Source organism: Euleptes europaea, chromosome 2 (assembly GCF_029931775.1).
Source record: "Euleptes europaea isolate rEulEur1 chromosome 2, rEulEur1.hap1, whole genome shotgun sequence".
Classification (NCBI taxonomy): Eukaryota; Metazoa; Chordata; class Lepidosauria; order Squamata; family Sphaerodactylidae; genus Euleptes; species Euleptes europaea.
Window position 1 is genome coordinate 43,916,408 of NC_079313.1, and position 17,255 is coordinate 43,933,662.

General features: G+C 42.1%; 1 protein-coding gene across 2 annotated transcripts in view; it reads left to right on the plus strand.

The window, feature by feature from the left end:
* Positions 1-17,255, plus strand: part of LOC130494066 (very-long-chain enoyl-CoA reductase-like) — a 43,182-nt gene that overhangs the window by 16,416 nt on the left and 9,511 nt on the right. For both annotated transcript variants that reach the window (XM_056867712.1, XM_056867713.1), the window contains exons 2-7: positions 7,588-7,638; positions 7,837-7,888; positions 8,639-8,683; positions 11,052-11,155; positions 13,083-13,198; positions 13,318-13,423. In XM_056867712.1, the coding sequence (XP_056723690.1) occupies positions 7,588-7,638; positions 7,837-7,888; positions 8,639-8,683; positions 11,052-11,155; positions 13,083-13,198; positions 13,318-13,423 (474 nt within the window). The remainder of the gene's footprint in view (positions 1-7,587; positions 7,639-7,836; positions 7,889-8,638; positions 8,684-11,051; positions 11,156-13,082; positions 13,199-13,317; positions 13,424-17,255) is intronic.

Consider the following 17,255-nt stretch of genomic DNA (forward strand, 5'->3'; position numbering starts at 1 on the left):
GCTGTAAAGAGGCTAACTAGATATCTCAAGCAGACTGCTGAACTAAAGCTGAAGATCTCATCTTGTGATAACCCACGATTGGTTGGGTATATGGATGCTGATTGGGGTGAAGACAGGACTGATTACAAATCAACCAGTGGATACCTGTTCTATTATAGAGACAATCTAATAAGCTGGACAAGTAAAAAGCAATCAATAGTTGCCAAGTCAACAACTGAGGCTGAGTGTATATCTGCTTCAAATGCATGCAGTGAACTGTAATGGATAGTATATTTACTAAAGGACTTTGGCATAGATGAACCTAAATCTATAACTCTATTTGAAGACAACCAGGCAAGCATCGCTTTATCAAAGAATGAAGTCATCAAAGGAAGAAGTAAACACATTGCTATCAGATGTTCTTCTGTGAGGGAGATGCAGGGAGAAGGACTAATTAATATTGACTACTGTCCTTCTGAAGAGATGGTTGCTGACATACTTACCAAGCCATTGACCAGAAGAAAGTTCTAAAACCTACGCAAGAGACGAAACCTGCATGACTTTGATGGCTGATACTTGAGAAGGGGTGTTGGGATATGCAAGTCTCAACATCCAGTCATGAGAGAGTTAACTGCTTCTGTGTTAGTATGTAGCCAATAGGGCGTTGAGTAAAGCAGTTGATTCTAAAAGAGAGAGTTTAACTGATGCTGTGCTATATCTAGGTTCAGTTGATTTAGCTTTTCCATAGTGTAGGACGTATATCTAGTATGTTAGTTAAGGAACAAATCTTCAATTTTAAGCTAACATTATATATACATTATACATTATATATACATTATACATTATATATACACTATATATAACATTATAGTCTGTTATTATTTACTGTTGTTATTTACTTTGCTAAATGTAATGTATAATATCCAACACTAAGAAAGGAGACGTCAAAGATTGCAGCAACTATCGGACCATCACATTAATTTCTCACGCAAGTAAAGTGATGCTCAAAATCTTACAACAAAGACTTGCCATATATGGAACGAGAAATGCCTGATGTCCAAGCTGGATTCAGAAAAGGAAGAGACACTAGAGATCATATTGCAAATTTACGTTGGCTACTGTAGCATATGAGAGAATTTCAGAAAGAAATCAGCTTGGTTTCATAGATTACAGCAAAGCTTTTGACTGTGTGAATCACATAAAAGCTATGGATGGTTTTACAGGGAATGGGTGTGCCACAGCATCTGATTGTTTTGATGCTCAACTTGGACAAGAGGCCTTGGTTAGGACAGAATATGGAGAAGCACAATGGTTTCCAGTTGGCAAAGGTGTTAGACAAGCATGTATTTTATCTCCCTGTCTCTTCAATCTGTATACAGAACATATCACTAGGAAAGCTGGATTAGATTTAGATGAAGGTGGAGTGAAAATTGGGGGTGGAACATTAACAATTTGAGATATGCTGATAATACTACATTACTGGCAGAAAATAGTGAAGACTTGAAATGACTACTGCTGAAAGTTAAAGGAGAAAGTTCCAAAGCAGGACTACAACTAAACATCAAGAAGACAAAAGTAATGACTACAGGAGAATTACTCAACTTTAAGGTTGACAATGAGGCAACTGAAATTGTTCAATTCTATTTCTTGGCTCCATCATCAACCAAAAGGGAGACTACAGTCAAGAAATCAGAAGGAGATTGAGACTGGGAAGGGCAGCCATGAAGGAGCTAGAAAAGATTCTTAAGTGTAAGGATGTGTCACTGGCCACCAAGATCAAGTTAATTCATGCCATCGTATTCCCTATTACTATGTATGGGTGTGAAAGCTGGACAATGAAAAAAGCTGATAGGAAGAAAGCAGATTCCTTTGAAATGTGGCATCGGAGGAGAATGTTATGGATACCATGGACTGCCAAAAAAACAAATCAGTGGGTTATAGATCAAATCAAGTCTGAACTGACCCTAGAAGCTAAAATGATTAAACTGAGGCTATGTAATTTGGTCACATTATGAGAAGACAAGAGTCACTGGAAAAGACAATCATGCTAGGAAAAGTTGAAGGCAGCAGGAAAAGAGGAAGACCCAACAAGAGACAGATTGACTCTATAAAGGAAGGCACAGCCTCAGTTTGCAAGATATAGAATCATAGAGTTGGAAAGGACCACCAGGGTCATCTAGTCCAGCCTAGGGCTGTTGAATTAAAAAAAATTCAGTATAGTTCGGATTCGGCTGAATTCGGCCCGTTTAGATTCGGGATATTCCGAAGTCCGAACTCTCCCGCTTCGGGTCCGTGCAATTCGGCAGGAATTCAAAGTTCGGGGAAAAAATTCGGCCGAATAAAGCCATTAAAAACGCAACCGCGCCTTTCCGCAGCTCTGGGGGAGCATTTTTGGGGGTAGAGGTCCCAAACTTTCAGCGGAGCTTCAAAGGACGCTTCTTGAAAGACCCCCCAAGTGTTGTAAAGATTGGGTCAGGGGGGGCTGAGATATGGGCCCCAAAAGGGGTCCCCCCACCCTTAATGTGCATCTCTGAGCAGAGCTTGCCGCCCACGCACAAAGCTCCCAGCCCCGACAAACAGCTGAGAAGTTTGCAAAGCATTGCAACAGACTGAAAAGCAACACGACTGAAAAGCAATACAACCTTGTAAGCAACACCTTTGCAACTGTGCAAAGCAACACCTGACACCTGGAGTTTGCAAACCATGGAAAGAGACAGAGGCAGCTAGCTATGCATAATGAGCAGGAGGGGTGGAATTTCCCCTTTTGCATGGGACTCCAAATGCATTCTTTAAGTCACCATTTGAAAAGTTTTGAGCAAGCATCCAAATAGACCTAACCGCTCTTATGAATGAGGGAAAACCTGAAGACACACAACTGAAACCCCCCCCCTCAAACCAGGGAGAGAGAGACTCGAGGGGGAACACACACCCCAGGCAGAACCGGCAAAAGCCCCCTTTGGCTTCCCTCCCCCACCCACAAAAACTGCTCCCTCCCCACACACACACAGACTCTGCTTCCCCCCCACACACACACACACAGGAGAAAAATTATAGATTAAAGCCCCCAAAGGGGTCTTACTGTGGCTGTCTTCTGTTCCATCAGGAGGGGCTGGGGAGGAGTCGGTAATCCAAGACGATTCCATTTAGGCACGGGACGTTTTGCTCTGGAGATGCATACTGATCCATTCATCCCAATAGGGGAAAGGGGAAAGCCCATATCTCGGGACCCCCTGACCCAATGTTTACAAAACTTGGGTGGTCTCTTAATAAGGCTTGTCTGAAGCTCCGCTCAAAGTTTGGGATCTGCACCCCCAAAAATGCGCCCCCTGCAGCCACAGAAAGAGAAAAGGGGGGAGCCGATATTTCTGCCCCCACTGAACCCATCTTTACAAAACTTGGGTGGTATCTTAAGAAGGATTGTCTGAAGCTATGCTGAAAGTTTGGGGGCTGTATCCCCAAAAAGGCGCCCCCTGCAGCCACGGAAATGGAAAAGGGGGGAGGGAAAAGGGGTAGAGCCCATATCTTGAGACCCCCTGACCGAATGTTTACAAAACTTGGGGGGTATCTTAAGAAGGCTCATCTGAAGCTCCACTGAAAGTTTGGGGTCTGTACCCAAAAAAATGCGCCCCCTGCAGCCATGGAAAGAAAAAAGGGGGGGAGCCCATATCTCGGGACCCCCTGACCCAATGTTTACAAAACTTGGGTGGTCTCTTAAGAAGGCTTGTCTGAATCTCTGCTGAAAGTCTGGGGTCTGTACCCCAAAAAATACGCCCCGTGCAGCCACAGAAAGGAGTGAATGTGCACAAGCACCCCCCCCACACACACACACGAGGATTTCCCTCTCTCTCTCTCTCCCCGGCCGGGCCGCTGATTCCTCCAGTCAGTCCTGACTGATTGGCCAGAAGAAGACCCAGCTTGGCCACCGATTGGCTGGGGGAGGAGAATGCTGCTTACTGACGGTTATGCTGCTTACTGACGCCCCGAATTGGCTGGATTTATTCGTGAACTCCCGAACTCGCTGAATTCGGCTCCCCGGTTGCCCGCCATTTTTGAGTTCGGTTCGTCCCAAACTAAAAACCACCGAATCGGGAAATTCGGCTGTTTTTCAGTTCAGGCCGAACCGAATCAACAGCCCTAGTCCAGCCCCCTGCACAATGCAGGAACCTCACAACTACCTCCCCCCCCCAGATCCCCAGTGACCAGAAGATGGCCAAGATGCCTTCCCTCTCATCATCTGCCTAAGGTCACAGAATCAGCAATGCTGACAGATGGCCATCTAACCTCCTCTTAAAAACCTCCAGAGAAGGAGAGCTCACCACCTCCCAAGGAAGCCTGTTCCACTGAGGAACTGCTCTGTTAGAAAATTCTTCCTAATGTCTAGATGGAAACTCTTTTGATTTAATTTCAACCCGTTGATTCTGGTCCAACTCTCTGGGGCAACAGAAAACAACTCGGCATCATCCTCTATATGACAGCCCTTCAAGTACTTGAAGATGGTTATCATATCCCCTCTCAGTCTTCTCCTCTTCAGGCTAAACATACCCAGCTCCTTCAACCTTTTCTCATAGGACTTGGTCTCCAGACCCCTCACCATCTTTGTTGGCCTCCTCTGGACACATTCCAGCTTGTCTACATCTTTCTTAAATTGTGGTGCCCAAAACTGAACACAGTACTCTAGTTGAGGTCTAACCAGAGTGGAGTAAAGCAATACCATCACTTTGCGTGATCTGGACACTATACTTCTGTTGATGCAGCCCAAGACCGCATTTGCCTTTTTAGCTACAGCATCACACTGCTGACTCATGTTCAGTGTTTGGTCTACTAAGACCCCAAGATCCTTTTCACACACACTACCGCTCAAACAAGTCTCCCTCATCCTATAATTATGCATTTGATTTTTCCTACCAATATGCAGAACTTTACATTTGTCTTTGTTGAAGTGCATTTTATTAGTTCTAGCCCATTTCTCCAGCCTGTCAAGATCATCCTGCATCCTGGCTCTGTCTTCTACCGTATTTGCTACCCCTCCCAATTTAGTATCATCTGCAAATTTAATAAGCATCCCCTCTATTCCTTCATCCAAATAATTTATAAAGATGTTGAAAAACACAGGGCCCAGGACAGATCCCTGAGGAACTCCACTAGTCACTTCTCTCCAAGTGGATGAGGAACCATTAACTAGCACTCCTTGGGTGCGATCTGTTAACCAGTTACAAATCCACCTAACAGTAATAGGATCTAAACCAGATTTTCCCCATTTGTCAACTAGAATACTATGTGGAACCTTATCAAAAGCCTTACTGAAATCTAGATAAACTATGTCTACAGCATTCCCCTGATCCAGCAAGGTAGTAACTTTCTCAAAAAAGGAGATAAGATTAGTCTGACATGACTTATTCTTGAGAAACCCGTGCTGGCTCTTATTGATCAGATCCATCCTTTCTAAATGCTCAAGGACTGACTGTTTGATGATTTGTTCAAAAACCTTTCCTGGTATAGAAGTCAAGCTGATGGATCGGTAGTTACCCGGATCTTCCTTTTTCCCCTTCTTGAAGATGGGGACATCATTTGCCCGTCTCCAATCTTCTGGCACCTCACCTGTTTGCCAAGACTTTTCAAAAATAATGGACAGAGGCTCAGAAATTACATCTGCAAGTTCTTTGAATATCCTTGGATGCAAATCATCTGGCCCAGAGGATTTTGTTTCATTTAAAGAAACTAGCTGTTTGTGCACTACCCTAATGCTAATTCTAGGCTGCAAATCCCTTCCCTCATCACTTGTTCTGTTTTAGCCATGTTGAGCACCGCTTCCTTTGCAAGAAAAGACTGAGGAAAAGTAGGAATTGAGGAGTTCTGCTCTCTCTTCATCTCCTGTTACAATTTCACTTTCTGGACCCCGCAATGGGCTTATCTTGTCCGTGTTCTTACTCTTACTCTGTACATAGGAAAAGAACCCTTTTTTGTTGTGTTTAGCATCTCTCGCTAGCCTAAGCTCATACTGAGCTTTAGCTTTCCTAACACTCTCCCTACAAGCACTCCCTACAAGCACTATATGAGCAAGGCTGTTAAGGATAGTACATGTTGGAGGACATTGATTCAATAGGGTCACCATGAGTTGGAAGCGACTTGACAGCACTTAACACATGCAAGGAATTCTATTTTAAAACCTCTCCTAACAAAAGTAATGTATTAGAAGTTTGTTTTATTAATACTACCTACAATTGTAGGCTGTATTATTTCCTGAAATGTGTTGAAGTACAGTCTAAGGAAATCAAATCCTTACTTCCTATATCCTTGGTTTTTGTTTTTGTTTTTGCAAATGGAGCAAAAAAGCCACTTAATGTGTGTCTCTTTCTGTTCCTCCTGATAATACTTAAATGTTAAATGCATTTCTGGATAGTAGTAAATCTGATTGTTTTAAAAGAGTGTCTCTGGAGTTTTCATTCTAAACAAAAATCTTGTAGGCTGTTGTAGATCCAACATGCCACAAAAGTATGAAGGTTTAGGATTGTAAGTTAAGCAGGGACCCTGGTTAGTCTTTACTCCACAGTTAATTTTGCTTTCAGGTCCGGTGGGGAAACTCATGTTAATGTTGCATTGCTGATTTTGATATTATATGTTAGATCTATTTAAGCGTACGTAGTTATATGTCCTGAGTTCCAACCAAATATATTTTTTGGCCTGTGGACCACCATCTGGAGAATATAGTCACCTCAAGAATATGTAAGCTGATAAGCCTGCTTTAGTTATTAAAGTTTATCCTTAGTAGATTCATTTGTTTCAAGTGACAAAAGTTATTTGCTGTTGTATTGTAAGAATTTTCTGCCTCAACAAATAAGTTTTCAGGATGGAGTTCAATGATGCATCAAGCAGATGTTGCAAGCCATTGACACTAATATCGATGGCTTGCTGATGTTGCAAACTGCTGTGTTGTCCTGACTTTGTGAGTTGTCCTGGAACATTGTGATGTTAAGGCTGTGGTGTTAAGGCAGTACAGGACAGTGTCCTGTGCTAGAAACAACACTGGAAGATATATTAGCTGATGTGTCCTGTGTTCATGAAACTATGGGCGAAAACGCACGGTCACTTTATCCTCCTTTAATCCCTGTTTCAGCCAGGATTCAGCCTGGATCGAACCCATGCGTTTTGCCTAATGTGCGTTCGATCCTGGCTAAAACAGGGATTAAAGGAGGATAAAGCGACCATGCGTTTTCGCCCTATAGTACCACATTGGCATACTGTATAGAAATGAGTGATAGCAGTATATGGAATGGATGAGATGGGAGACATCTTTCTCACACTATTTGGATTATCATAAAGTTTTAAAATATTATATCTGTATTAGAATTGACATTTAGCATAGCAGGACACATGGACAATTTCCAGCAATCCCACCAGATTGGTTCAATTCTATCATCTTTGTACAGTGATGTCAGAGATCATGTTTACCTCGTTTAACCATCTATGAAACAAAATGAAAAAGTATATGCAAGCTCTTACCCACTGAACATGGCATAGCAACCTATCCCCAAACCAACTACTGGCATGATCTACTGAACTTTGGGATCTGTGGATATTATTGTGAGAGTCTTTGGTATTTTTCTGTAGGTGGAAATCCTTGATTGGAAGACAAAGCAGCAGCTATGCTTTCTCGAGAAGGTAAATAACAATAGTTTCATTCATTTATGTAGTACTTCTTAAATGTTTACAATGCTTCCTTATATTATCTCACTAAGAATAACCTTGCGAAGTGGGACAGGATAATTAACTTTCTTTTATGGATATGGTGTTATTTCTCTGTTTCTTAGAATTATTAGGAATGTCTGTATTCCAAATGCAAATATTTTTGTGTTCTAGGTTGAGCCACATGCTACAATAAGTGACATCAGACTGATGTTTCATAAATTATGTAAGTGAACCAATTTCCGAGAATATATATATGTTTAAAAATATTCAGAAATAACTGAATTATATGTGATGCATGGAGGATGTGCAAAGTATACAAATTATGTTTGTACTATTTGCGCCGGGGTATAATATGTCTATCCTTTTGCTAAAGATTAAATAATGGGGCCATTATTTCCTATGGGTGGCATACCTAGCTTCCAAGACCAAGTCTACCGTCAATACCCCCCAGCTATTTGGTGGCACATGCACTTTAAATTTTAAAGAGCAGTTATTTACAATTCAAGGTAGACCATAGAAGTTAATGGCTCTTTAAAATTTAAAAGGGCCATGTGCCACCAAACACCTGTTGCCAGGGCTTGCCTCATCTCTATCGGTTCCCACTCCTGCACTTTCCAGAAACACTCCTGAAATTCCAGGAGATCGGTTATAATTACTTACAAAATTTTGGGAGTGTTTGAGTCATTTCTGATATCCTTAAGCCAACCCAAAGCAGCTAATTTTGGGTTTAATTTCATCTCCAGTATATCCAAATACACACCCCTAGCATTCTATGCTGGTGAATCTCCAGGTATGCTAGGGTATCTCCAGTTTACAGCAGTGTATCACTGTGTTACACTAGTGTGGGCCAGGTTGCCATTTTAAGCAGTTTCCAACTAGTTTAGGATTGCTGTAAACCACTGGGTAACTGGGTGGACTATTAATTACTATTAATACTATTAATATCATTTTACATCTTTTATATTCCATACAGATCCTCAATGGTATCCAGCAAGGCAGTCAATAAGACTTGAACCCAGTAAGTTTTAGTACTTACTAGTCAGGTGTATTTTTGTTGTTTTATTCATTTATCTTCAGTTTTGTTATACAATTCAAAATGGTGTAAATACAAACCGCCAGCTATAAACACAAATCTCCAGATTGCTTTTCCACCATCCATTTTGCCTGGAATTGTCATCATTCATTCATGTAGTTATTGTGGAGAATCCAGACAACCAGCTGTTACAGTATGATTTATCCTCCTGTCCTTTCTCACACTCAGTTTATGGTAACATTGTTTACTTTGGATGAATTGCAGTAGACCATCCATTGTGTACTGATAAAGTGCTATTGAGGTACCAGGCCACAAGGAGCAGTTAGGTTGATGGCGTGGTTGGTAATGCCACACTATTTCCTTATTGCACTGCAATCTTAAAATGTCTTCCAATTCAGTCCTGTCCCTTTATTGTTTTTATGCAGCAGCCTGCAAAGAGAAAAAATGTTTAGTTAAAGGGCCTTGTGGAATTTTTTAAATTATCATTTACAGTTCCATCCATTTGCAGCAGGGAAACTGTTCAACTGATAAATGAATTTAAAAAGAAAGAATAAATGTTTAGGGTTGTGTAGTGGAAATGAGTTCAGGAAGTGATTAATGAAAAAACTAATTACCATAATGGAAGGGGATTGGGAGAATTAATTTGTAGATTTGTTAGGGGTTGTTGTTGTTTTTTGCTTATAAGGATGCTTTTATTATTTTCATTATTGTTTATTTTTTAATTGTGTTTAGCTGTAAGACAGTGAGGTTAATAGCAAATGGTTGGATCATAAAACGGAAACAGGATCAGAAAAAATGATTAGGCCAGTTATATTAACAATGGGAGTAAGGAGCTTTTGGGTGATGGTGTATTTTTGCTTGTATGCATGGATCTTTAATTTATTATTATTTTCTGTTCCATTTGTGCACAGTAGTGAAATAGCACGACTGCTCAATTTTTTAAAGAAAGCAAATGGTGCAATCTCAAAGCAGAAATGAGGTCAGGAAATGATTAAAGGATCAATGGCAATACTGCTGGGAGGAAACAGTTCAATCCCACTGCAGCAAACAGACGCAGTTCTATTTAGGACAAATAGGCAGCAGTCTTGTGGCACCTTAAAAGACTAACAAAATTTCATTCCAGCATACATTTTCATGGACTACAGCTGGTTTCTTTAGATGCATTCTATTTAGGATCCTGGAGTGTGGGAAGCATTGTATTGCAGGATTTTAACAAGGATTTAGTGGCACTGTAGTTGTGGTTCTGCACCCTAGTTGCACTTCCACCTTATTGTGGAGGTATATGTGAGGTTTCACAACATACAGTCTTTCAGTACTTCAGGAGGGTACTTTTATGGAAGCAACTACAGTCAGCATTTATAAACCAATACAGAACTATTACTGTTGAACTCAGATAATGTTAAAAGCTCTTTCGTGGAAATATATGATGCTGCCTAATACTGAGTTAGATTATTGGTCTGTCTAGCCCAGTGTTATTTACTTTAGCTGGCAGAAGCTCTCCCTGCTGTTAAGGAAACAACGAACCTTTTCCCATGCCTGTTTTCTGAAAACCTTGTAGCAAGAGATGCTGTGACCATATGCATGCAAAGGATGTGCTTGTGACTAATCTGTGGAGGCACTAAGAGAAGACTGAGCTATATCCCGGCAGCTATTGACAGGGTGGATGCTGTTGGCCAAAGCACTCTCAGAGGATACCCGTGACTGGTACATAGGGCATGCAAAAGGAGATTTTTTAATGCCAAGTTAGAATGGTGGTGCTGTTTGGGTACTGGACCTTTCCAGGCTTGGGCCCCAGCATCTCCCAGTCTCAACACCCACTGAAGCTGGCCCTAGACAGGGCCCTGGGAAAAGGGCATTCGTCCAAGGGAGCCAGCGTGGTGTAGTGGTTAAGAGCGGTGGTTTGGAGCGGTGGAGTCTGATCTGGAGAACCGGGTTTGATTCCCCACTCCTCCACATGAGTGGCGGAGGCTAACCTGGTGAACTGGATTTGTTTCCCCACTCCTACACACGAAGCCAGCTGGGGGACCTTGGGCTAGTCACGCTCTCTCAACCCTGCCTACCTCACAGCGTGTCTGTTGTGGGGAGGAGAAAAGAAGGGAAGGTGACTGTAAGCTGGTTTGCGACTCCCTTAAGTGGTAGAGAAAGTCGGCATATAAAAACCTACTCTTCTTCTTCAAACATAGAGTTAAATTTAACTAGAAGCTTTTTGTTTCCAGCCAGGGTTTACTAATAGAAGAGTGTCAGAAACAGTACCAATGCAGGTACAAAAATGCATGTTTTGATTAGGAGTTGCATGTTTCAGTTCTCCTCTTCTTATGATAAGCACCACAACTTTTTCTCTCTTCTTCAACAGAAGGAAAATCACTGCGGGATGAAGAAAGCCTTCAGCTGCTCCCGGTTGGCACAACTGCTACATTCTATTTTAAAGATTTAGGGCCTCAAATAGGATGGACTATGGTAAGTGTCAAAGGCTGAGACCTTTAATTAATAAATGTTTCACTTTGATTTAACCTTGCATTACTGTCTTTTTTACATTGCTGTAAAATTCTCTCGTACTTCCTGGTTTTCCCACTCAAAACAAACAGTAAAGGTTTTTTTGGTCAGTTAATCTAAGATTACAAGATAACAACTCCAAGAGGAAAAAAATCTAATTGACTCACAAACTTGGCAGGCAAATACATTGCAAGGCAGTACTGGTTTCTTAGCAACATGGCAAAACAGGCCTAGTGGAAGCAATGATTATTCGGGGTACGACAAAAAGCAAGGATAGACAAGAAAAAGTCCTCCTGAGTTAAGGCAAGAGATCCAATCTAGTACCGCTTACCTGACCCACTGCTGTGGTATGTAGCCATCATCCCTGGGCCAGGGTCTTTTTCCTGGCAAAGCTCATAAAGCATTTCCTAGGCCAAAATCGCAGCAACAGGGAACTTCACATACTGAATTTCTGCCTGTCTTGCAGCTACTAAAGGCAAAAATGTAACGCCAGGAGAAGACAGGAACAGCAAGCCGACTAATCTGGTTGGATAAGAAGACGGGATATTGACTGTTCTGTGGTTGTTCTGTGGTGAGATGGGAAAACTCAGATTGCAAAATACTGTCTTTCCATGTTTATCATTTCTAGCCACAATCCTATATGCGATCCAGAACCTATGTCAAATCATAAAGTCATAAAAGATCCTCTGACAGCGCATTCCTGAGCTTTCGGCATGGGGTAACGGTGCGGTGCCTCCTAACCCATTTCCCCGGCGCTGAAAACTAAAAAAAAAAAGCCTAATAAGTGTAAGGCATGTGCTATTGTCTCCTTCACTTTTCTTCAGTCCTCATGCAACTTTACACAGGGAGTGAGAGGGCTGCTAGCCAACATTTTAATGTTATTTGTTTCCTTCATTTATAATTCACCTTTCTTCCCAATGAGGTCCCAGTGTGGCTCACATCATTCTTCTCTCCTGCATTTTATCCTCACAACAACCTTGAGAGGTAGATTAGGCTGAGAGTGTGTGACTGAACCAAGTTCACCAGCCAAGCCTCCATGGCAGGGTGGGGATTTTTCTGCTTTCTCATTGAAACTCAAGATGAATACCAACTAATGGCCATGCCTGTAGTCCCTGGGTTATGTGTAGTACCAGTGCACCACTCTGCAACTGTGTACATTATGCAGATTGTTACATTAATGCTTGTTTTACATCATTTATTCTGCTTCTCCTAGTCATGGAGAAGGGCACAGCGCAATGGTAGGGAATAGAGGTCCTGACCCCTGGAAATCCTACTTTGCTTGCTTCTGGGTTCCCAGTTTTCATTGCACATTGTTTATATATATTTTAATCCTATTCTCAAAATCATAAGAGAAAAAGTTCTGCCTGTCTCCCATGGAAAGCTGGGTTGGGAAATATCTGGAGATTTGGGGGTGGAGCCTGGAGAGGGCAGGATATGGGCAGGGGAGGGACCTCAACAGGGTTTAATGCTGTAGAGTCCACCCTCCAAAGCAGCCATTTTCTCCAGGGGAACTGATCTTGATCGTCTGGAGATCAATTGTAATAGCTGGAAATCTCCATGTGCCACCTGGAGGTTGGCAACCCTATGGTCAGTGAGCCCATCATGTTGATGGGCCTTGGAAAGCTGCCTGATCCTCGCAGGTGCTGGTTTCTGTTGACTGTCCTTTGTCCCACCCCTATGTTGCCATTCACTGATGGAAGGAAGGGAAGTGTGGATGTAGGGAAGAACCCAGCAAACACTTACTCAACATCCATATTGACTGGAGGAAATGCATACATTGTTGGTACAGAGAGATTAGCCATGGCCGGCATCTGTCTTTTCTTTTGCTGACATGTGCTGAAGTTGAGAATGACAGTGAAGGGCTTCTAATAACATTTTTTTTCTTTTGCAGGTATTTTTGATAGAATACACGGGCCCGTTGTGCATCTATTTTGTGTTTTATTTCCGCATGCCTTTTATCTATGACCTGGATGACAGGTTTACCTCGAGCCGACATCCAGTAGTTAAGTAAGTCGAGCTTCAGGGCTGGAGGAATTAAATTCTTGGGTTTCATAACTTTATTCCAAAATGTCTTGCCATATTTGTCTCTTTAGCTTTCTGAAATGCTTTTATCTTGCTGTTTCTAGCTTGGCATGTATCTGCCATTCTTTCCACTACATCAAAAGGTTGATTGAAACAATATTTGTTCATCGGTTCTCCCATGGGACTATGCCACTGAGGAGTATTGTTAAGGTAAATTGTCACAAAATCTACTTGCAGCCCTTGTATAAAATTCAATCTGGCCACTCCTCACAGCCCTACAATAGCCACATCTGTGGTGCAGCTTTTGGGGTAAGGTACTGCCACTTGTACTGGAAACCTCCAACACCTCACTTTTTGCTGCTTCAGCATCCTAGTTTCTTCTAGATTTTTCTGTCACAGCTGCAAGGTGTGATGCCTGTGTCCACTTAAATCCCTTTTTCCTAACCGCATGGAAAGATTGAGAGCAAGTCTTTTCATTGGGATTACTCTTCTCTCCGACTAGGGAGACGATGAATGTATCACAGCATGGACTCCATGCAGAATTAGACATGTTGCTTGAAATGGGACTGTTGCTGAAAATGGCAGCCCTCTGATGAATTCTCCTCTGTCGTGTGACTTTCAGGCAGATTTACCCATGGCCGTTTCCCCATCTGCTAGTGGCAGCCAGTAATGTGGATTTGGGTCAGAGAAATGAATAGTGCCATGATATTATGACCCGGTTAACTGTCTAAATGTTATGATAAGAGAAGGAGGAACTCTTAATGGAGATGCTATTTTCAGTAGTAGCTCTGAATCAAAAGTCTAGTTCTGATCTCCTCGTGCTTCTGGATCAATTCCGTGCTCGGGGTCATTCCCAATGGCTGCAACTGCACTCAGTGCCACCAATCTAGTGCATTTTATCCTGCCTCCAAAGAGCTCAGAGTGGTATACAAAAAGCTCCCACCAACCCACCTCCTCTGCTGCATTCCACCATGTTATTTTACACACTCAGACACACGCAACATGGGTGCTCTGTCTCCTTCCTTATGGCCTTCAGTACTCTTCTATCCCCAGTTCCCAAGGCCCTGCACAATCTCCGTACGGCCACAAGCTCGGCACATTCTTATCTGAGTTGCAGTCAGAGAAAGTGGCCATTATTTCCTGCCAACCTGTAGCCCCTTGTTCCACATTTTAGGTGGCTGCTGGTCCTGACAAGTTTGTTTTCTCACCTACTAAACTCTCCCTCACCCCACATATTTTAAAAAGAGATCCTGAGGAGGTGAATAGCTCTCTTTGGATCCCCACACCACATATTTAAGAATGTGAAGTCTTGAAGCACTGCAGTATTGTGAAATACACCTATAAAGAAAATGTGAACTTTGTTTTCATGGGGAGAAGAGAGACCATTCCTCCTTTTATGCTCTAGTTTTCCACACAATTATTTACTTCGTTGCTTGTAGAGAGGGAGGGTGGGAAGAAATTAACTGCTAGTTGGACACTTCTTCTCATCCCAGCTTAATTCTCCTATCTAGCATTCTTTTTGCATGCTGAACTTGAACATGATTGGTCTTTTGTGTTCATTCTGTGATCAAGTGGAAATTTCCACTTTGATGTTATGCCCAGAAAATGGCTCACGTAACAGACAAATGCATTAGCCAAGTAGTTCTTGTCTAGGCTGACCAGATAGCCAAGTGGGAGTGGGGGAGCAATAGGAGCTATTGAACACATCGAGCTGCCTTATACTGGGTCAGACTATTGGTCTATCAAGGTCCCTATTGTCTACTCAGACTGGCAGCATCTCTCTAGGGCTTCAGGTAGAGGGTTTTCATATCACGACACGTGCTACCTGATTCTTTTTTGGACTGGAGATTCTAGGAATTGAATCTGGGACCTTCTGTATGCAGAACAGATGCTCTTGCCTCATATTTCCTACATCCCATCAGTCTACTTATTTCTAATACATAGGTGGTTTTGTGGTCTGATCTTGGGCTTTCCTTTGTGCATGTCCACAGATCTTATCTGGAAAATATCTGATATTCCTGGTTTGTGGAAACCTTATGCATTTGCTAGTTTTGGAGGGCAGATATAAAAAAGTGCCATACTCAAAAAGAACATGTAGATGCTCACATGATAAAGAAGAAACTATCGAACATATGATCATGGAGTGTCCTATATTTAATGAGCTGAGGGCCAGTTTAATTAATCCTTTATTTTAAAATATGGAAATGTCCAACGAGGCATCTGGCAGTTCAAGGGTCCAGGTGACGTGGTACTATCATATACAAATAATTCTGATACTCTGTCTATGGGAAAATTTATAGGGGCACTAATTAAATGCCAAAAGAAAAACACACAGTAAGGCTTTTTTATTCCTTTATTTTCTGTTCAAGGCTATAGCTGTATGAGCAGAGATAGATAGATAGATAGATAGATAGATAGATAGATAGATAGATAGATAGATAGATAGATAGATAGATAGATAGATAGATAGATAGAAGAGGGGAAGTACTCAAATGTGTGATCTCTCAGCTAGAGTGTGAAGTATTTTTACTGGACATGTGCACCAGTTCTTAAAATACGGTGACCATTTCTTTTGTCAGTTGGAAACTTTGAATGGCAGGTACAACATATGTCACTGTTTCTACATTTTAACTGTTGGTTTTTAATATATTCTGGAAACAAAGTGTTACTGTACAATTTCATCTAGAAAAACAAAACAACTGTGCTTTCAGCAGTGCTGTCAAATGGCAATCAGAGAATTCTGTTTTGCATTAATTTCTGTAAGAGTTCCCGGTTTGTATTGATTGTATAAAGTCAGTACTACTAATCTTTTCTTCTGTGCTAATTTCATGTGTCAGACATTGAACACAGTTTATATATATCTGGTCTGTACCTTCCAGTGTGCAGTAGTGAGTCCAAGGAGTATTCTAACAAAGGGCACATTTGCACATTGACACTCTGGAAGTACTGGGAGTAAAGCAGGCGGGCTCTGTGTGTGCCATTTTCCCTACTCCTCCCCTTCCCTCCCCCAGATTATAGCCTGTTTCTTGCACTACATAATCTGTTTCCAATATAATGGTGCCCCCATTTCGAAAGCACCATGGGTGTATCCCAGGTTGCTGCTGGGCTCCCTCTTTAAGAGTGCTGACTGGAGGGAGCCACTGTTTGAGATAGCTGGATCTAGGTCCTTTTTGTGTGATGGTGGGGAATCAGATAAGGGCTGCAGCCACCACCTCCTAAATCACGATGGCCTATAGGTAGCCTGTACGTGGAGGATGTGATAAATTGTATACCTGGATGGCTGCTGCTATGGCCTTGATGGTGGCCCCACTTCCAAGGCTGGCCTTATATCTGAAGCAAGCTATAGACTCCATATGTGCACAATCTTTTCCCCAGAAAAATGTAAATCTATTTGTATTTTTTACGTACGTTTTCAGGTGCACTTGGATTATTGAGTAGTAAACAACTATTGCAGAGAATGTCAGTCATACTTGGAGAAAAAAAGAGCAGCTCTTTTTGCAGGGTTGGGGAGTAGAAGATGGTTATTGTTGGTTGGGTTAGGTTGGGCTGATATTCTCTTTAAGAAAGTTTAGAGAACAGTGGGTTGGATCCTATGAAGCATGAGTACAAAGGCACATGTAGACACAGATGTTTTCCCAATTGCCCTCCTTTTTCCAGCATCTCATTGAGACATCCAAAAAGGCAGCACTGGAGGATTTGGCACCTGTGGGAACAAAAGGCTTCTGAGCCCACGACCACAGTGAGAAGGGAGAACTGGGCAAAATCACCCTCATGTTCCTCTGCTATCAGTGGGGCTTCTGTTGGTGCAAGAAGTTTGGTTGCAGCAATTTTGCCTAGTTCCCCCTCCTCACTGCAGCCCTCTGGACTGCATAGCTTTTGTCCGCAAGGGTCCCACAACCTCCAGCATCAGGTTTTTAGAGGTCTTAGGGGCTTGTTGGAGGAAAGCAAGAAAGTCTGAATCTGTGAGTACCTTCAACCCATAATGTATAGAATGGAATAAAACAGTAGAATGAGACCGGGCTGGATCCAGACTACATTTTCC